General features: G+C 42.2%; 3 protein-coding genes across 3 annotated transcripts; all 3 read right to left on the reverse strand.

The window, feature by feature from the left end:
* Positions 1-1535: 1535 nt before the first annotated feature.
* On the reverse strand, positions 1536-4471 carry DEFB130B (defensin beta 130B; the record flags this gene model as incomplete). Its single annotated transcript, XM_081269292.1, has 2 exons — positions 1536-1717; positions 4414-4471. The coding sequence occupies 2 exons, from the start codon at positions 4469-4471 to the stop codon at positions 1536-1538; spliced, it is 240 nt and encodes a 79-aa protein (XP_081125418.1).
* Positions 4472-14294: 9823 nt separating this feature from the next.
* Positions 14295-19215, reverse strand: DEFB108B (defensin beta 108B; the record flags this gene model as incomplete). The annotated part of the gene is made up of 2 exons (XM_081269678.1): positions 14295-14458; positions 19158-19215. The coding sequence occupies 2 exons, from the start codon at positions 19213-19215 to the stop codon at positions 14295-14297; spliced, it is 222 nt and encodes a 73-aa protein (XP_081125804.1).
* A 639-nt stretch (positions 19216-19854) lies between these two features.
* LOC308635337 (putative ubiquitin carboxyl-terminal hydrolase 17-like protein 23) lies at positions 19855-20421 on the reverse strand (the record flags this gene model as incomplete). The annotated part of the gene is made up of 1 exon (XM_081269679.1): positions 19855-20421. The coding sequence occupies one exon, from the start codon at positions 20419-20421 to the stop codon at positions 19855-19857; it is 567 nt and encodes a 188-aa protein (XP_081125805.1).
* Between the last annotated feature and the right edge of the window lie 1448 nt (positions 20422-21869).

Consider the following 21869-nt stretch of genomic DNA (forward strand, 5'->3'; position numbering starts at 1 on the left):
AGTTTTTTCCCTACTAATTTAAATTGTCAGCATTTAAAAAAATAATTTTCTATGGCTACAGAAATCTTTGCATCATTTTCTATACCAGAGTTATGAATTCTGTAAAGACTTTTACAGAGTTCTAATTTCCTTTTTGCATTTTTCTTTTTTCTTTTTGAAAATTTGACTCCACAAAAGCATATTATCACAACACTGATATTGTGTTTCAGTATTGTGCCTGTACATAGAAATGTTGAAACTTTATTAGTAAGTGAAGATATATACTTTTTTTGTACATCTGCATTAGTGAAAGAAAATTTTTTGAGAGTTTGACTATTTGGGTGATTGCATATACTTTGGGGACTCATTGCAGTTTTTGATTGGTCTTGTCAGTAGATTTAGGTTGTTCATCATGGTGTTTCGAATGACCACAGCTATAAAGCAGGGTCATTAACCAGAGTGGTATTTATACATTTCACTTTTTGGCTAATTTCTTTATGAATATACTTCAATTGTTCATACTTGTTATACTTGTGCAACTGCCACCAATATACCTGAGTTTTATGCTTGCAAAAATGTGTGTCATTCTTGCCTATTTTTTTTGGGTAAACTGGCTCATGAAATGTTCTGTCATGCTTTTATATGTTTTCAAATTAATCCCCCTTTTAATATAAATAAGTTCCACTTAAAGAATTAAATTTTTTTCCCAGAATTATATCTTAGAGATTTTGATCTTTTGGAATTTTAGACTTTAGGAATTTTAATCTTTTTGGATTTCAAAAATTAGGATTGTCATTTGGGATTATGGCCCAAACCTGTGTGTCCAATTCTTGGGAGCACTGTTAACAAGGCCAAATGACTAGCCAGCTTTAGCCCCTATGCTCAGAGTAGATCTCTATTAATAGTAAATGTCATTGTTGTTGTGCTGGGAATTGATCGTATGGCCTTGTCCATACTAAGCAAGTTCTCTATCACTTAGCCACATCCTCAGCCCCTCAAAATGATATTTTTTCCAGAACTAGAGAACAAAGAGGGTTGATATTCTACTTCAGATAGCCAACTCTATCAATTGATGTTTCATACTCTTATTATTTTACATATTTAAGATTTTTATCTTTTTTTTCTTAAAAACTTGAATTTTTTATAAATGTCTTCAGGTTATGAAATTCTTCTGTAAGTTAGATTACTCTTGTAGTTTTTTTTTTTTTTGTATTGGGGATTGAACCCAGCGGTACTTAAACACTGAACCACATCCACAGCCCTTTTAAAATATTTTATTTATTTAGAGACACGGTCTCACTGAGTTGCTTAGGATCTTGTTAAGTTGCTGAGGCTGGCTTTGAAATTGAGATCCTCGTGAGCTGCTGGGATTACAGACAGGGGCTACTCTTTTCATTTTTAAGAGGATTGAATGTACATTGAGAAGAAATACCCCAGGGACCTGTGGAGTTAGGACAATATTTATTTGTGGTCAAGGGAGAAAAGTAAGTTTCGTTCAAGATGTTTGCAGTTGCTCACGCATTCCAGAGTTCGAAGGGCTTCCAGTTTGCTCCAGTCTAAGGAGATTTTCCTTTGGGAACTGGTGTTGGGTAGGGTTCTAATATCCACCACTTTCTACAACACTTTTTCTCATTATTGCACACACCAATGGTGTCATCTAAAGGTGTGCATGCGAAATCCCTGCACATCCCTTGCAAAGCGATGCACTGCTTTTCTCCTGGGATAACACCAGACTTTCCTGCACAGGAAGAGATTTGACAATCATTAATTCACTCTCAAATGGTTGGAAATGTACATAAAGCAATAAACCTCCAGAAGGATGGCTTTGGAATAGGGGCACATATTGCCTACACGAAATAATCGGATATAGATGAAGCTCAACATTTTTAGGGAGAGGGGCTCGAAGTGTGGGATTATACGCACCTTGGAGGGGTAGGCTGATTTTTAAAAGATTTCAGAGATATAGCCTTTGCCTGGAGCAGTACATTTTGAAAGGTGTGGGACTGTATGTTACTGTTGCTTGACTAGGAAGTTCCCTGAGGAATTTAGTGTGTAAGGCACAGTATTGTAAGTTTCTTCTCCAACAGATTGTTCTATGCACAATGCTACAATGCACAATGTCCACCAAGAAGCACCATTTCAAAAGTGGTACCCACCCTTACTCCTGTCTGTGCCTGCATCATGCCTATCCAATGGCATATGGTGTCACTTCATCTCCTTTTGCAGAAATATACCAATCCTTCATCTTAACTGTTCTCACTTCAGAACTCTGTGGTGTGCGTGCGCGAGTGTCTGAATTCACACTGGTGCTGAAGAGCACATAGCTCAGGTACTATGTCTGTATGCTAGGTCTGAGCACACAGCTCAGTCATCTGTAGTTTTAATCCCTTCTTCTTGTCTTTCCAGGATAACCAGGGTTCATTCTTTCCCCTGGGGGACATGAAGGACATTACATAAGAGACACTTCTGTTCATGTCCCTTAGTAGAAGTTAGTTCTGACCATCCTCTGAAGCCACCTTGCTCTCACTTTGTTTTTTATATCTTGTGATACACTAGCTCTGAAGGGCTCCTTGGGATGCCTAACCTCTATGGTTTGACGAACAGTTTGATGGCTTTTGGGGATCTGAATATTTTTGTTGTTGTTTTATACTTAAACTCTAGGTTATCATTATTGTTTCTCTACTCTGTAGCAAAATATTTCCAGTCAGGTGAGCCAGTACCCCCGCCAGGGCAGCGTCCACCCAGTGAGGTTTTCTTACACTCTGCTGTTAGGCTAGTAGATTAGAAACTCAGGGTCTTTGTGCAGCAAAGAGAATGGAATGATAGGGGAGTTGGATAATATCCTGCTAATACTTCCCACTCTGCCCGCTTTTTCTGGAAGGGAAAGTGGCTATCTTTCAGGGAAAGAACAGTCTCACCAGCCAGTCATGGAAGACACTACTCAGCTCTGGGTCTTCACAGGGCTCAGACTTCCTGCTCAGTGGCCTGCTGGACCTGGTGCCGCTGTTGGTCTTGTTACTTCCCATGCATTTAGTGCAATATCTGATAACAATTACAAGTTTTGCTTTTTCTTTCCTTTTTCTTTTTTCCCCCCCTTGAGTTACTGGAGATTTCTTAGGGGTGGTCTACCATTGAGACATATCTATAGCCCTTTTTACTTTTTTGAGGCAAAAAGTTTCTGAGGCTGGCCTTGAACTTGAGATCCTCATGCCTCAGCCTCCTAAGTTGCTGGAATTATGCACGACTGAACCCAGCCGACAGTCAGGTTTTTAATGAAGCTAAAGTGAAGAGTTATTAGTACCAGAAAAAACAGAGGAAGAGGCAGTCCTGTGTCATATGAACTTGGAGGTATCCCATGCAAAGTGAGGTGGAATGTATGAACTGTGCTAAAAAAGGAGCAAAAATGATTCATCCCATTGGTGCTGTGCTTCCTGCTAAATGTAACGTTTAATTTGAGGCAATATCTTCAGAACAGAAAGTCAAAGAGTTGTTTTGCCAGTCTTTTGCCAATGACTGTGACATGCCCATGGCACTTGCTCAAGTCAAGAAGATAATATAAAATTACTTGATTCATAAAGAAGAATATTCCTTCTTAGATACTGAAATTTATTTTCAGACTCATTGACATTATCATAGACATATAGAGCAATGGAGCAAATGACTCTCTAACAGCTTCAGAGGATTAAACAAGTGAGTGGCTTCAATTGTACTTAAAAGAATTTTAGAGATGAATCAAGAAAGAAATCAAGTTCAGTGCCCACAGACATTAGTTTGAAAGATGTGAACGTCTCGCCATAAATAATGGAGAAAATTTTGTCAGGTCTTCCAGGATCTGGATGAAACAGCCAGAGATGATCATATTACCTTCTCACTTTGATTCCACATTCTAACATTCAAACTTCTGAATCATCTGTCTTATGCTTATAAATTTGCTTCTTTGGAGCTTCATTCCATTATTTATATTGTCTCCAAATTCCTCTGATCCTCAATTTATACTGGTGTTGTGTAACTTGATGCAATCCTTTCTTGTTGAGCTCTATCTTATTGGCCTAACTTTTACCTTTCACATATGTTTTTCACTAATAGACTCCATATTCTTCCTTTCCATAACCAAGTCTGAACCAATGGCTGCCATTTTTGTTTTCCTTTTAGGAGACTGGTGCCCTTGTGCCCAGTTTTTATATTAAGCCTTAAGTCTCATGGCCAGGCTTCTGTACTTCTAGTTCTCTCCTTGGGTCCTATTTTCTAATCATGGAGCTTTTGGGCTCCACTTTAGGTTAATGGAACTCCTCGTTTTGCTCCTTAATTTTGACCTCATCAGTTCTAGGGACGTGTTAGACTTCTGAGTACCCAAAGCCATGCATTGCATCAGAGTTATGTGCATCTGAGTGGGTTTCTTAAGAACTCACCTCTACAATCATTTCACCATCTTACCTTTTGGTGTTATAGTCACAAAGAGGAAGAGAAAAGAAAGAAGGGAATGGACTCTCATGGTTGTGTGCCCAGTAGAGTGGTGAGCCGTCAGTGATGGTGAAACTCAGGGCTTTTATTTATTTCTGGGGGCCTGAGGTTCCCCTTGGTCAGTGAAGCTTAACAAGTGAAGAAATAAACAACTTCCGTTGGAATAATTCCAAACCTCAGAATCTCTAAATTTGGTAACAGATTAACCTAATCATAGGAATTCAGATGGCTAATCTCTGGGTTCTCAATTTCACTAGAAATCAGTACCTTTAGCCACTTTTCTTTCTGTAAAAACTTTTAAAAATAATTTCTTATTTCTTCTTTTTAAAAGTTTTTAAACTGGGATATGATATTTGCATTTATATATGGAAGATACTGTTGTAATTCAATATGTGCATATAATACATAATGACCAAATCAGGGTACACAGAATTTCCATTTTCTCAAATATTATAATTTCTATTGGAAAGCTTCAAACTCTCCTTTATTTTTTCTCTTTTTTCCTTCTTTACTTTTTTGATGTACAATTAATTAATGGCTGTAGATGACAGCTCTCTTGTGTTGTCTTCCCCTACTCTGTGGTTGGTACTTTCTTACCTTCTCCACTTTCTGTCCCCTTCCAATCTCTAGTTAATTTTATTCTAGTCTCTACTTCTATGTGACAAAGTTTTTTACTTTCCACAAATGATTGAGAATATGCCATATTTGTATTTCTGTGCCTGGCTTATTTCACTTAACGTAATGTTCTCCAGTTTCTTCTGTTTCACAAATGACAACAATGTCAGAATCCTTTGGGAAACATCCTGAAAAGAGTTTTGCTGGTTTGGTAAAGTGTCCAATTCATTTAAAGAACTTAGTGGAGTGAAATCATGTGGTATTTGTCTTTCTGTACCTGACTTATTTTACTCAATATTGTTATCTTCAGTTCCATCCATAGTCCTACAAATGACGGGATTTCATGCATTTTTTAAACGGTAAACAGCTGTTCATTGGATATACATTCCACATGTTCTTTATTCATTTGTTATTGGATTCTTAGGGTGATTCCATAGGTAGGCTATTGTGAATAGTGTTGCAATAAACAATCAGAGTCAGGTATCTTTTTAATGGAATGATGTCATTTCCTTTGAAAAATATAATGTAGTGGGACTGCAGGATCATATGGTAGTTTTCCTTTTAATTCTTGAGGGAGCTCCATGAGGTTTGTTTTTTTAATTAATTAATTTTATTTTATTTTTTGGCACAAATGGAGCACAACTTTTCATTTCTCTGTTGTTGGTGATGTAGAATCACACCATTCATGAAATCATACCCATACATAGGGGTAATAATGTCCATCTCATTCCACCATCTTCCCCCACCCAACACCCTTCCCTTCCCTCCCCTCTGCTCAATCCAAATTTTCTCCATTCCTCCATTGCCCCCCTGCCCCGCATTATGGATCAGCATCCACTTACCGAAGAAAACATTCGGCCTTTGGTTCTTTGGGATTGGCTTACTTCACTTAGCATGATATTCTCCATGGGGTATTTTAATAGTGGATGTACTAATTTACATTCCCACCAACAGGTATGAGTTTTCGTTTTCTATATCCTCACTAACATTGGTAATTTTTTTTGTCTTTTTGATAATAGCCATCCTTCTTCTTCCTCCACTATTACTTCCCCCTGCCCCTCTTCCTCCTCCTTCTTTTTTTTCTTTTTTTTTTTTTTTTTGCTACTGAATTGTTTGAGTTCCTCACAAATTCTGGAATTTAATCCCTTGTCAGATAAACAGTTTGCAAATATTTTATCCTATTCTGTAGGTTGTCTGTTGACTCTGTTGATTGTTTCTTTAGCTATGCAGAAGCTGTTTAGGTTGATGTAATTCCATCTGTCTAGTTTTGCTTTTATTGCCTTTGCTTTGGGCTCCCATTCAAATTATCTTTGCCTACTCTAATATGTTGAAGTGTTACCTTTGTTTTATTTTAGTATTTTCATAGTTGGAGTCTTTGGTTCATTTTGAGTTGGTTTTGTTCAGGGTAAGAGAGGTCTAGTTTTATTCTTTTGCATGTGTATATTCAGCACCATTTATTGAAGAGGCTATCTTTTCTCCATTGTATGTTTTTGACTCCTTTGTTGAGAAGCAGTGGTTGTGAATGCTTGGGTTATTCATGTACTTCTATTTTGCTACCTTGATCCTTTATGCCAATACCATGCTGTTTTAATGTTTAATGTCTTTGTATAATGTTTAATGTCTCTGTGGGTTGAACATGTTTGGAAACTTTTTAATTTCCTATACCTGGATGTTCACATGTTCCAGTTTCTTTCCTTTGGTAAGCTTTCTGTCTTCTCATCAATAACTCTCATAATGCAAATGGTAGTTCTCTTGATGGTGCCCTATAAATCCTGGAGGTTGTTTTTTGTCATTCTTTTTACTTTTCTCCTCTGAATATTTTCTGAGTTGACAGACACTTTTTTTCTACTTGATAAATTCTGGTTTGGATACTCTATATTGAATTTTTCATTTCATTCATTATAGTCTTCAGTTTAGAATTCTGTTTGGTTCTTTTTTATGTTGAATTTTGTAGGTAGGGTGTTTTCCTGATTTCACTGTGTCATCTCTCTGTGCCCTCTTCTTTCTTGCTGAAATACCTTAAAACAAATATTTTGAATGATTTGCCAGTCAGTTCATAGATTTCCATTTCTCAGGGGTTGGTACTCAAAAATTATGGTTACTTGGCTTGTGTCACGTTTATTCAGTTTTTCTTTCTTTCTTCTTCCTTTTATTCATTAATATATGTACATTGGACGGTGCAGTCACCACTCCCAGATTTTACAGGATGGTGTTTGTGGGAGAAGATTTTCTCCTATGGATGAGTGCTGGTTGGGTGAAGTGGTAGTTTCCACTCCAGGGAAGACGTAGAGGCACAGTCCCTGTGTAGTTCTATCAAATGAGGATGTTAGCAATGATTTCAGGGGTCCTCATCTGCCATAGCTCTGGGTATCTAAAGTGGCAGTCAGTGCTGCGGGTTTTGGTGGTGAATGCTGCCGGGGTCCCCCTGATCTCCTTTTCTTTTGTGGGGGGTATGTGGTTGAGGGTATCCTCTTGGCACTGGATCTGGCTCATGGGCTTGCACAGAGTGGCAGTGGTCCCGGTGTCTGACACCTGGCACCTGTGGTGCAGTGATGGAGTTGAGGTCTGGAGCAGGCACTTGTGGAGAGACCAGGGCTGGAGTCCAGGGAAGCTGTGGTACTGGTAGGCAGCATGTAAGCACCCATGCTGTCATGTTGGTAATGGTTTGTAAGCTACAAGTGCATGACAGCATGCGTGTGTGTGTGTGTGTGTGTGTGTGTGTGTGTGCACCCCTGCCTATGTATGTGTGCAGTGCTACAGTGGCCCTGGGTCAGAGTTGCAGGTGCTTCTGGAACAGCCGCAAAAGCAGGGTCTGGAATGTGGGCATTTGCTGAATCACTGCTGCCCTGAAGACTGGAACATGAACATGTTCTGCTTTATTGTCAGCTCCAGTGTCTGTAGCACAGGTGCTGATGGAACAGTCATGTAGCTGGCATCGGAAACGTGGAGCAATAATGGATCTGGGTTTAGGGTGTGGGCTAGCTCACTATGACAGTGCCTCTGATGTTTGAGTCTGAGGAATTTGAGTTTAAGGAATAGTGAGAGGAGTCCACAACCAGAGACAATGTAGTGTGTCTGCAGAGCCAAGATCTGGAGTGCAGATGTGTGTGGAGTGGCTATTGCCTTGGGGTCCAGGGGATGTGCAGGGCTGATAAGGATGGTGATCACAGCATCAGGACAGCACCAAAGGGGCCTTTCTTGGGGGAGTTATGTATGCAGCGTCTCCTATCCTGGAGTTTGCGGCAGCAACAGGTGTTGGTGCACCCACCCTGTAGCTGATACCGACAGTCCTCACCACTTGTTCCTGGCCATCTGCAGATATCTCAGGTGTGCCCCTCTCTCTCAGCAATGCAGTTGTCCTCCACTTTTCTTTCTTTCTTTCTTTTTTCTACATTGTGTTACTTTAGGATCACCATAAACCTTGAGCCTCCCAAGGCTCTTTGGAGTCACAGATAGTTATCTAAATATCTCTCCTTGTGGGGCATGAAGGATGGCGTCTCCTACTCCTCCAACTTTTTGATATCACACTCAGTACCCATTTTTTAAAACATAAAAGTAATTTATTCCATATTTTAAAATAGCCTTAAAACTAAACCCTAAAGACTCATTAGGCATCACGATTTTTAAAAATTTAATAAAAAGCATAAATTTTCCCCCTCAAATCATGGCCTTCTTTTTCTATTATTATGCTACTATTAGCTTTTCACAATCTCAAATTGGATGCAGGATTTCATGCATTGTGTTCAGGGTTCATAGATACATTCTTTTTTTATTTGAGCCGACTTCTTCAGCTTTTGTGTGAAGTCACTTTCTTCTTCTTCTTCTTCTTCTTCTTCTTCTTCTTCTTCGTCTTCTTCTTCTTTTTAATGAGTAGATTTTAAGTTTTAGGGAAATTTTAGGTCCATGGAAAAGTTGAATGAGTTCCCACATACACCCTCCCACTGACCCAACACACAGCCTCTGCACAGTTGACCTCCCATGACTGTGGTGGGTTTGTCAAAAATCAAGAAACAAATACTGACACATCATTGTTACCCAGAGTCCATATTTCACATGAGAATTCACTTTTGTGTTGTATGTTCTGTAAATTCTGACAAATGTACAATGACTTGTGTCTAAGATTATGGCACCCTACCCATCTCTGCACTAAGATGTCCTGGGTTCCACCTACTCATCCCAAACCCGCCCTCTGCAGCACGGTGGCAGGTGGTGTGACCTCAGAACTCGTGGAAGGAAGTGAGGTCATGGGATGTGCCCTGAAGGAGAGCTGGGATCCTGGCCCCTCCTTTCTCCTTCCTTCTGCTTCCCAGTGCCTCGGGGGAGCAGTTTTGTTGGGCCATACACTCTCAATCAAGGTACTCTGCTTGTCACAGGCCCCAAACAAAGGGTGAAAGATGATATATCATGAGCTATGTAATGCTTTAAATAATCAATAAAAAATTAAAAAAAAATAAAAAAAATAAAAAAAGGTATTGTATCCAACTATAACTAAAAAAATAAATATTAGAAATAAACACCAAAAAAAAAAAAAATGACAATGGACTGACACTTCTGGGACTATGAGCCAAAGTCAGTTTTCCTCCTTCTAGGTTGATGACCTCAGGCATATTTCACAGCAATGGAAAGGTGATTGTTGCTGGAGGGGGGCTGTTTCTGTGAGTACCCCTGGGGGGGGGGCTCAGACACGGAATCAGTTTGTGGAAGGAGTTTGGAGAAGCCATCCAGAGAAGGCTTAGATGATGATGATGATGATGATGATTTAGTACTGATGACAGATATCAGGGGTGCTCTGCCACCGAGCTGTATCCCCAGACCTTCTTTATTCTTTATTTTTAGACAGGGTCTAGTTAAATTACTGAAGCTGGCCTTGAACTTGCATCTTCTTGCCTTAGCCTCCCAAGTTGCTCAGATTACAAGTGTGCACCATCACATTCGTCTAATTATCACAATTTTGAGGGCTGTGTGTCTCCCATTTTGGGGCAAGGGTGAGGAAATCAGAGTGACAGTGGCATATTGTTAGGTAAACAAATATGTATTTTTCTATGTGAGGATTCAATGTGAGCACGGGAGTACCTGTGCAAGTTGCACAGTAAAAGGCAGTGAACTTTTTTTTGAACCTTGACACACAGAAAAGACCACCAACTCCAATTTTAAATCAAATTAAAGCAAGCTTGTACTTGAGTACACAAAGAAAGCCAATCGCGACTGTCTTCCCTAACATGGGCTAGAGACCAGAACCCCCGCTCTCCAAGAATGAGATTTTATAGCACAAAAAGTTGCAAAGGGGGGTGTCTTGAGAACTTACAGATAACAGGATTTTGACATGCATAATACAAAGGCAGATAGTAGGTTAATGATCCACGTGGCTTAACATTTCAAGGCAGAGAATACATTTAGATCCCAACACTAGAATTTATGAGACTCCACTGAGGTTTAAGATAGAGTTGTTATCTGGTCAGGAAAAGCCAGGCATGGGTGAGTTCAAGGCATGGGCAGGAATTCCAAACAAGTTTAGAAGTCACAGTAATTTATAGTAAAACAGAAACCAACTTTTCATGACTTTGTGATGAGGCTCCCAATCTTGAGATGGAATTGGGCCGGGTCCATCACTTTGCCTCTTTCCTGTACATTTAATTTACCCTTTGGGCCTTCTCTGTAACAATGGATCTGGGTTCTTTAAATATTTTCCTTTGCAGCTAACGCAATATTAAATCTTGTCAGTAGAGGGCAATGGAATGAAACAGTGGGCAGCAAGCCTTTGGCTCCTGAGTCTGTACCTGCTCTCCAGCACTCTTTCCCTGTAGGGCACAGGGCTTCTCCCCTCCCCCACCCCCACCCCCACCCCTTGCAGGCTCCTGCAGCATGGTAGCACGTTCAGAATCAAGCTTCTGCAGAGCATCTTGCTTTTCAAGCTCCCATCTCCTTCAGTATATAGGAGTCAGGAGCACCCAACAGCTGCTTTTCCTGGAGTGTAGTTTTTATAGTGGATTGCTTCTGGTGAAATATCATCATATAATCAGCTTTTTCTGACACTCTAAATGGTAAAAGTCTTACTCTTTTTTTTTAATGTGTGGCTATAACATAATACTGGAGGCTGGGTAACTTATAAAGAGGTTTATTTGGCTCACAATTCTGATGGTTGGAGGGTCGAAATACCAGGGCACCAGCATCCTGGTGTAGGCCTCTGGATGCATCACGGCAGAAGGGGCATGTTTGGGGGCAAGGAAGCTAGGGTTGAGGTATGTCTAGACTCACTCCTTTTATTACAACTCCCTGTTGAGGAGCTTAGCCACTCCCACCAGCTAAGCCACTCCCACAAGACAGCATGAACCCATTCCCCAAGGTGGAGCCCCCATGACAAAATTACCTTCCATCAGGCCCCACCTCTTAAAGCTTCTACCACCTCTCAACATCACCACACTGGGGGCCATACTTCCAGGATGTGAAACATTTGGGTCAGATCATACCCAAACCAGAGCTAAGGTTTCTGGTCATGCCCAGGGGGCAGTGTCACAGAAACTCTTTGTTTCAGTAACTCGTAGCCGTGTCCTCCAGGACTTGACCTTGGTAATAAGCCAGGAGTGGTGAATGGTGTCCTTTGGATACTCCATCTCAGCTATAGGGATTAGCACCTAACATTTGTGTATCCGATATTCTTTAAAAGTCTCTTTACTTTTTACCAACCATTCCCATATCATTTCTATACTAATTGTAATCAGTAGTTTTTTTTTTTATAGGAAATTCTACCTGTTCAAATGTCTCTCTTGACTGAGTTCATACTAATATAGCATGCACTATTTGAAGGCAGTGTAGTATAATGGTCAATAGAAAAGCCCATCTGGTTTAAAATCCCATCCATCAATTATTCGGCTTTCACAAGTTACATAATCAGTATGTGTTTCAGAGTCCTTATCTGTGGAATGTAGATAAATACAGTCTAATTGACTAGGGTTGCCATTCATGATAACTTACTTGAATAAGTTGCGATAGGTAATTCTCATAGACCACTGCTTTGTGTAGAGTGATACATAGCTATTATTGGCCTTGGGAGATAGCAATTGTTGTGAGGCTTCTTGTGATTCCCTACATGTAGATATTCCATGAGTTCTCATCGCTGTGGTCATTCCAGGGTACAGGATCTGGGTTTCAGTGGTCTGGGACCCTCAGCATTCTCTCTTCTCGTCTCTTGGGCAGGAGAGTTCCTTTCTGGTTGGTGGGACAGGCACGGCCATTAGCACTATCTCTTCTGTAGGAAATGTTCTCTTAAATGATCCCATCACATCCCTTCTTTCAATCCTTCCGTCCTACGCCCAATTATCCTAAGCACTTAAGTTCTTTAAGCATAGCATGCTTGGTGCTTTCAGCCTCTGCCCTACCATGTTAGACAAGGAGAGAAAGAGAAATTTGGGGCAAAAAGGGAAGAAAAGCAGCAAACATAATTTAGCATTAAAATATTATCAATCATTATTTTGATTAATGGATTTAATAACTAATGCTGACAGAGTGAAACAAGATGAATAATTTCAGGTGATTCTTATGTATGGCCAAGACACCTTGTTCAAAATGAATAAAAATTATGGAGGATAAGAGTGAGTCAAAGGGATCTATTTTAATAACAGAGTTGTGTATAAATTTGTCACAGAACTTAGGAAGAAAGACTCGATCCCAATGTGAGGGTAAAATCCGTGGCGGCAACACACTTGCATGTCCTGAAGAATTCTCTTTAGACAGGTGCTTCCACCAAGTGCAAAAGTATGTTAAAGACTTAGCTGGAGACGTGATTTCAGGAGTAGCACTGCGGAAAACATGGCACTTCAGCAAGAGTTGAGTTGTGCTGAAATATGCCTCAGTTTCTGAGATTCTGAGTCCAACATGATGAACTCTCAGAGGTTTTGAGTGGCCCATGTAGCACAACTTAACATTCTCTTTTGGCCAAATTAGACCTAGTGGAGTCTAAAATCTGGTAAATATGCCTTAAAATATGTTGATCCTATCCGCTTTCTGCAACAAGTGTGTGTGTGTGTGTGTGTGTGTGTGTGTGTGTGTGTGTGTCTCCACAACTTCACACACAAAGGAAAGGAAACTATCAATGAGATTCTTTACACACAGCAACTTGCTTAAGTTCAACGAAATAGTGGTGTGTAGAAAAGTCCCTCTGTGGCTGCAGGAGGAGGGATAAACATGCCCTCCCCAGTTGTCCATGTCTTATCCCTAGAACCTGTGAGCACATCATCTTACGTGACAAAGGTGGAATTAAGGCTGCTAGTCAGCTGAATTTAAAATAGCTCACCTTGGATTACGCAGGTGGACGCAAATTGCAAGAATCCTAGAAAATGAAACAGAAAGTCAGGAGCTAAGTTCAGAAACGTGTGTGAAAAGGACTCAACCCAGGAGTGCTGAAAGGTGGGAAGGGAGCAAGTGTTCTTGGAAGCAGGCCACCCTAGCTGGAAGAAAGGCAGAGGATGGGAAGCAGAGGGCCTCCGGGAGAGCTGGGCTCCACGGACACCTTGATTTTGGCCCATCGAGATCCCTGTCAAACTTGTAATTCCAAGACCTGACAGATGATAAAACTGTATTGCTTTAAGCCACTAAGTCTGTGGTTATGGGTTAAGCAGCCATAGGAAGCCACGTGGTGGTTTACAAGGTGGAAGAAATGCTCGATGGTTGTGCCCAGGGAAAGCGGGGCGGGGTGGGGGGCTAGAGGACTGGTGGCAGCTATGAGGGCCTGGCAGACCCAAGCACTGCCTTTGAAAGGGGTGCAAAAGAAATGGCCTTCCATGTGGGCTTCACTCTGTTCAGGATTCAGGCTTTCGGCGAGTCCGATTTGGGGAAATTTGATTGCACAGGCTACCCTGTTTTTGGTGAGGGGGCCTCCGCAGGTTGCGTGGAAGGAGGAAGCTGGGAGAGGGAGGGAGTCTCCTCAGATGCACAGGGAGGGCTTCAGGCTGGGCAAAAGCAGCGGGTGTGACCGAGTCCCCCCACCCTGCCCCAGGAGCTCATCCAGACAAGAAAGGGGATGCAATGGCTGAGAACCAGACAGTGATCAAGGGATGGTAAGGAACATGATTTAAAAACAAATGTTGCGTTTGCTAGTCTTGCTTTATTATTTATTGAGCATTCAGCAAGAATCCCTGTGAGAAAAAGAGAGAGATGAGAAAAAAAGAAAAAAAAAAGGAAAAGAGAGGGAAAGAGAGGAGGAGATGGGGGCGCAGAGAGAACAAACGATCCAAACAGAAGGCTTAGTGATCCTGGGGTACGGTGCCCATGATTCTAGGTTGGTTCCCCAAAGGCAGGCAGCACGGGTTGCCGTTCAAACACCTCCCCACGTAGACCTCGGTTGAGATGCAGTTATTTCGGCAGGATCCGTTGGGTCGCTCACAGATTTCCTTGAATCTACCCCTGACTGCGCACAGAGGAGGATTGTTTTAATCATTTATTGTTCTTCTGAGTTTTTATTAAGTTCAAGGGGGTGAGAGGGCAGGGTCTGGGAACAGTTTTGTGTAGACATTTCTTGTTATTTGATTTCTTACACCAACACTTAAAAATCTGGTGTCACATAAAAGTTTGGAAATTTCTCTCGAAAAAATCTGGCAACCTTGAGTGCACGGAGTAGCAGAAGGCTACAGCTGAGTGGCCCTCCTGCCTTTATGGGCCCTGGGCATGCACACTGCACTCAGTTCACTCATCTGACTTTCCTATCTCCTGACTCTGACGGAAGACCTGGACCAGTCCTGCTTAATATTACTTTTAGTACCACCAAATTTTCTAGCACAGAAGAAAGGTTTTAGAGAAAAGGAATAGGACCCAAGACATGTCCTATTGAAAACATTGAATAGCATTTGTTTTGTGTCCTCAGATATTGCTGTGCTGGTGGTGGGTCACACAGAATATATGATATGTCATAATATCACATCTATCTATCTGTCTCTGTCTGTCTGTGCATCTTTGAAAAGGGGAGCTGAAAAACAGATCTAAAAGATAGTAAGAAAATATACTTCGATGAAATTGGTAACAGGCTCTTTCCCTGGGAGCTGGCACCATATTCCTGCGTATGTAGCACACAGTCTCGGTGGTGCCTCAGCCTGGTGCTTCCTTCACCCCCCTCAGCCCCCTGGGGCTGGAGGCTGCAGTGCCTCTCTGGAGCCTCCGCCTGCACTGGGAGTGAGACATTCAAATGTACTTGTTCAGACATTGAGTAGTATGTGATTTATGACCTGAGATATTCCTGTTCAGAAAAAATGTGGAAGGGTGGGGGGTGGTATCACTGTCCCAGGGGTGGGTTATGGGGATGGGTCACACACACTGATGTGCTCAGTTTAAAAAGTAGCTTAATTTGGAGCTGCCTCCTGTGTGCGTAACACAGCAGCTTTTCCAGGAAGAGGGGTAGCAAACTAAAACTTTCAGGATTTTGTTGTTGTTATTGTTATTGTGTTGTTGTTTTTGTGTGTGTGTGTGTGTTCCCAAATACAAAGGCCAATTCTTGAATCTAGTATATATTAAAAAATGTCTACTGAATTGAACTGAACTGAAACCCAGGTGCATTAAATTGACTTAAACCCTTCAATGTTCATACAACAAATTGGTGAATGGATGTAAAGATCAAATAGGCAACATCGTATTTTTACCGAAAATGTGAACTGGGAAACAGTTTTAATGGTGTAGGTTTCAGAAAAAAATAAAAACTGACTGTCATTCTAAGTGTTGAGCACTATATAGAAACCGGCAGGAATCTGGGCTCTTGGATTCCTGACCTGTGCACCTTGTCTTCACTAGTCAGCAGTGATAGAGGGAGGCTTCCGTTAGCCTTAGGCGAAAAGCAGCCCACTGTACCCAGGTCTGTCTGTGGCTGAAGATGAAGCCAGGGATCCCTGACAGGCCCGGGAGCGTGCTGAACCTCCTGCGCGCCCTCTGCTGGCCCTTCTTGCCCTCTACCACGGCTGCGGTTCCCTGCTCTCGCCTTACTCGCCTGTGAAGGATCCCTCTAGGACGGGACTCTCATCTTGTTCTTCTCTGTGTGTGTATCCCAGAATCGACCACAGAGAAATGCTAGTCTAGACGCTTCCTCTTACTCGAGGTACACGTGTCCTGTGCTGTCTTGTGCACAGTGGAATATATTAAGCGTTAAATCTCCAAACCGCAGGACTTTGTAAAAACATTGCTAGGAATTCAAGTGCATTTCTTTCTTTTCTTTGTTCTTTCCCATAAACCGTGCGCAGTGAATATAGAAGCCACGCCGTTCTTCCCCAATCTCGCTGTATTCCATTTTGACAGCAAGGATTCCCTCGCCTCTGTTTGGCCACATTGTTTTCCTCTATTTTGTTTGAGGAAATGTTAAAAAAAAGGAATGAGTTTTTCTAAATTTGTAAGTTGTAAAGCTGCACTAAAAGCATCAATTAGCTGTAGATATATACACACACACACACACATACACACACATATATACATTACACACATATACATTATATAAATAAATAATAAATATTTTATATAATTAATAAAGAATATATATATATATATTTATATATAGTACTGGCAACTGAATCTGGTGGTGCTCTGTCACTGAGCTACATACCCAGTCTATTTAAAAAGATTTTATTTTAGAAGCTGGAGCTATGACTCAGTGTAACACACTTGCCTGGCATATGTGAGGCACTGGGTTCAATTCTCAGGATGGCATATAAATAAAATAAGAGTATATCAACAACTGAAAAAATTAAAAAAAAATTATTTTAGACAGGGTCTTGTTAGGTTGCTGCTCAGGCTAGCCTTGAACTTGTGATCCTCCAGCCTCAGCCTCCTGAGTTGCTGCTATTATAGGGTTGCACCACTGCATCAGTCTTAAAATATTTTAAATTTATGTTTCCCCACTGAACCCATGTGTTTAGCTAATTGCGGTAGAAACAAAATTTAGATTTATAATGAACACCACAGATTGTCGTGTCTAACCACTTCCCTAAGAGGAAATGAGACCAGGAGAAGGAAGCAGCTCACCGAGAGCACCTGTGATCCAGTGAGGGGTGGTAGTGACAGAGCCATGCTTGTGTCTAAGTCCCATTCTATTTCTGCCTCTTACTCCTCTCTGCATCCTCCTCACCTCTCCACCTTCCCCGATGAAAACCTGCAATCCTGCTGCCAATGTCCCCCTGAGGACCACCAGAGAGGACCTGTCTTCCTGTGTCCTCAGCTTGCTCCTCCCCATCTCGCTGCATTCCATCCCGACCATAGTAATGCCCTCGCCTCTCTCTTCTACCACATCACTTTCCTTTGACTTGTTAGAGTGACAATAAAAAAAAAGTTTGAGTGACAATGAATACAAAATAAGGTTTTCTGAATTTGGAATTGTTAAAGCTGAATTAGAAGCATTCATGTTCTGGACATATAAATTTTAAAATATTCTAAATTTATTTTTTCTTCAAACCCATGTTTAGCAAGGGGAATGCTCAGTGCTAATTGGATGGGTCTTGAGTAATGCCATAAGGACAAGCATCCCACCAGCTTTGTGAGCTCCTGAGCTAATAGGATTGGACTTGCTGTCCCCTGTAGTCAGTCTCTGTAGGGTTATGCAAAGGAAGAAGGACGGCAGGACCCAGCAGTGGAAGGTGTAGAACATGCCAGGATGGGAAGAAGCAGCCCTGACTGCAGCTTGCAGCTTAGGCTTTCCCCCTGGGGGAGGCACACTGCTGAACAGGACTGTAATTGTCCCCCCTGTAGAACAGGAAAAATGGACCAGATATCTCTGAGGCCCTTCCTCATCTGGTTGCAAAATGATTTCATAGGATCTGCGCTATCATAGCTGCTGTGCTAACTGTGACAAAGCTAACCTGCTTTGGTTTTGTTAAAAATAGTTTTGCACCTGCTTAAAAAAACTTTTTCTTCCCTTCAAAGAATATAAACTATTATTGAGGCCACTCATAAGAATTTCAGTTAATCTACACACTGCTCTTCACAGTGTGAGGGAGTATTTAACCTCAGCCCTGAGGACCTGGTTCCAGACCAGCCATTTGTTCACCCCAAAACCATATGGAGAGATGAATGAAGGATGTACTACACACACACACACACACACACGGACAGAAACAGAAACACACACACAGAAACAGAAACACACACACACACACACACACACACACACACACACACGGGGTATTGCCTGAATAAGTAGATTCAAGGAAGAATATGCAACTTACTGCTTCACATTAGAGAAGTACCTTCTCATCTTTCCCAAGAATGCAAGACCTTGAGAGCGGAAAGAGCAGGGAAAAGGTCAGGGACATACAGAGAAGTGTCTTCTCATCAAGCAGTAAGTTGCATATTTTTCATTGAATTTACTTATTCAGGAGTTGTAGGAAAGGACCTGATCTATTTTCAGTATCCTGGGACCTGGGGTAAAAGCAAGAAGCTCTGCACACATTGCTTCAAAGCGTGTCTGTGCAAGGGGGCTCATACCTATCATTTGTGTCATGCTGAGTGCAGGAGAAGGCTCTGTTTCAGGGTCATCATTGATCCCTGCGACTGAGGTCTATTCAGCAGGTTAAATGTTGATCAGAGACAGAGTCAGGGGATGGGATGGGCCTGGAGGAGCAGAGTCAAGCCCAAGGGCCAACAGTGTAGGGGTCGATGGACCGATACTTCTTAGGCTGTAGCCATGCTTTGAAGGAGACTGCTCCCACCAAACCCTCCTCCCTTCTGCCTGTGCCCACTATCGCTCTGGCATGGAGCTTCTGCCGGTGTCTTCAAATGACTAACTGTTGCTAAAGTAATAAAGGAGTTTTGGAGACCAGTATTTGGGAGAATGCTGCCCCATTTCTTGTCATCTAGGTTTAGAAGCTGCTAGTAAACTTGCCTAATTACATGGAGGTTTAATAATGGCTTAAGAGGATTTCAGCCCTTGGAACATCCTTGAGCGATTTCATCTAACTGAGAGTTGCTGAGAGCTGATGTGTCAGGTGGTGAAGGGTCTCTCAGCCATCGGGTGTTCCAGATTTCCTAGGGCAACCCCTGGCCTGGGCATAGGTGATGGTGCTTTTCTTTGCGTATTGGATCCCCATATGACCTTGGGTACTCTTCACTTAACAAAGCTCCTGCAAGGTATATTTTGTTACCTGGTAGAACTTGGCTCATGAAGAAGAGAAGGGCAAAGAGGAGGACGGAGGTCCTCATGGCTGGAGGGAGAAGAAAGTTTGGCTTCATCTCCAGGAGGCAGTGAGAGCTTCGTCTGCAGCTCTAGCACCAGGGAAAGGTCTTTGGTAAGCTGCCATCTGTGCCTCACCAAGGGGAGCATGGACAGAGGTATTCTGTGCATGCAGAATGGCCTTCGGGGAAGGCTGAGTCCTTGGTTTCTTGGACACTCTGTTCAGTAAGCATGTGGGTGCAGTTTTGACCAGAAACCCTTGTTAAATAGGAACATCATCTACAAACATCTTGGCAATGGATCAAAGTTTCTGAACAAAGATCCATCTATATTAAGCCACAGTGAGTTGGGCATGTTAAAAGACCAGTTGGCTTAGTTCAGTGATGAGTTCTTTGGTTTGTGAACATCTCCCAGCCTTCTCAGCTTTGTTAATGGCTGATGGCCCCCTCACTCCTGGCCTCCTCTCTAATGTACTGTGCTTATGGTAGAGAGCTTACTGCATTTTGTGCCAGTAAACATTCTCCCAAATACTGAATGTGAATTTGCTTCCACCATGAACTTGTGAACTTCTCACTGGTTACCAGCAGGTTGGAGTGTTGTTCAGAGCTGAGTGAGAAGTTGCATGAGGTTGTCATTTATCTTCAAAACTTGCTTTCAAGGGGAACAACTCATGACAGTAAAATGTCACTGCACATGTGTCCATGCAGACATACTTTCTGCACAGCATTGAGTATAAATAGTAGAAATTCATGGGAATCTTCCTGCCGGGAAGTGTGGAAGCCGTCAACCAAAGCAGGCAGGGGCTGAATGACATCCCCAGGGTGGCGGAGAGCCCGTGTCACGTGGGCTTGCATCGCACACAGCATGCAGACCCCGTGACGAGGACAGCGCTGGCAGTGCTCCTGGGACAGCATGTAGTTGGCCGGGGGAGGTGTGTATGTCAGGCACTGCAGGGCTGCATTCACGTAGCAAGTGTTTCCCATGTTCTGCAGCCCAGCACCAGCCGCGGACGGTCTCTGCCAGTTCAGACAAAGTTTCCCTCTAGGAGCCAGCAGTGGCCCCACAGGAGCTGAATTCTTATTTAAGTGTGCATCAGGGCAAGGTGACAACGATGACTCTGCAGGTAGAGAAGGACCCAAATGGACTTTAGCATCAGCTGCATTTGATGAACATTCAGGTTTTATACAGTCATGAAACTGAGACTCACCTCCACAGTGGAGTGAAGCTGCCTCCATGTCTCCAGGAGCAGTGACCACCAGGTTTCCCTGCTGAATCTCGAGAGGAGAGAGCTTCTCCTTTGGAGCCGGCCTTCAAATGACAGCCCGGTCCATGTTTTCAGCCTTTTATAGCTCAGCCTCCTGACCACACCCACTAACTTCCTGCCAGATCCACCAATCACCTGCAAGCACTTAATTGGTTTAGGGATTTGGGTGTGGTCAGTTCACTTCCTGGAGAGACTGGTTGACTCTTTTCCCTGTTTGTGGATCCCAGGAGCATTTTTTTTCAAGAGAGAGGGAGAGAGAGAGAGAGAGAGAGAGAGAGAGAGAGAGAGAGAGAGAGAGAGAGAGATTGATTTTAATATTTATTTATTTTTTTTCATTTTTCAGTGGACACAGCATCTTTATTTATTCTTATGTGGGGCTGAGGATTGAACCCAGCGCCAGGCGCATGCCAGGTGAGCGCTGTTACCGCTTGAGCCACATCCCCAGCCCAAGGAGTATTTTTATAACCACATTTCATAAGCATTTTGAGGTATGCACATATTCATACTGGTAATATCTCAATCAAAATGTTTTTACTTATTAAAATATATATGTATTTTAAAATTTTTACACCACTTTTTAAAAAAAACATACATTTCATTTCCTTCTCAATAAACCAAGTCATGCTGGACGTGTCCTGACACATTTCCATGATGGTTTTGAACTCAAAAGGAAGTCCTTTAGGAATATGTCTGCTTGTCTTTCGGAGAAATATCAAGGAGGCAGGGAATAAGATTTTTATTATGTTCAACATAATGTTCCTTCCAGTACTCATGTATCATATGTACAGACTTCTCCACCCAAATGCCAGTACTCATATCGGGTCATAAATAGTTTAAGTAAGATTAATGGACTAATTAACAGAGGTTCCCTACATCTGTTGAATCTCATTCCTCAGTGGAATGATCTGGAACATAGTTTGAAATGTATTTGTCTATCTCTGTTGGCTTATAAAATGGACAGCCTTCTGTGTGTGCAGCTTATGCAGGTCTCTGAAGGAAAACATGGAACCCACCTCTCTGCCCAGGGTGGGGACCAAGTATTGACAGATATAATCAAACTCTGGAAGCCAGAGAAGAATTCCAAAAAACATATTGCCTGAGGGCAGAAGGACCCAGGCAAAGGTGAGCACAGGAAGGGCTGTGGGGAGCCACAGTGAAGGACCACACCTTCCAGTCCTGATGCCTCAGATCCTAACCAAACACTGCATTTGCTGTGGCTTGGGTGGGGTCCTGCTCAGATAGTAAGGGGTCTTCTTTGTGGGGCATGCCCCTAAGGTTGAATTACACTCACCTGTCCCTTGTAGTCCTGCCCCTTCTGCCCTTTTTGGGTAGAACTTTCAAAGAACAAAAGTCTCCCCAATAAAACTCACTTCCAAACATGCTCACTCTCTGGGGACTTTCTCTTGCTCTCCCTTTTGG

This window comes from Spermophilus citellus (assembly GCF_964194105.1).
Source record: "Spermophilus citellus genome assembly, chromosome: 16".
NCBI lineage: Eukaryota > Metazoa > Chordata > Mammalia > Rodentia > Sciuridae > Spermophilus > Spermophilus citellus.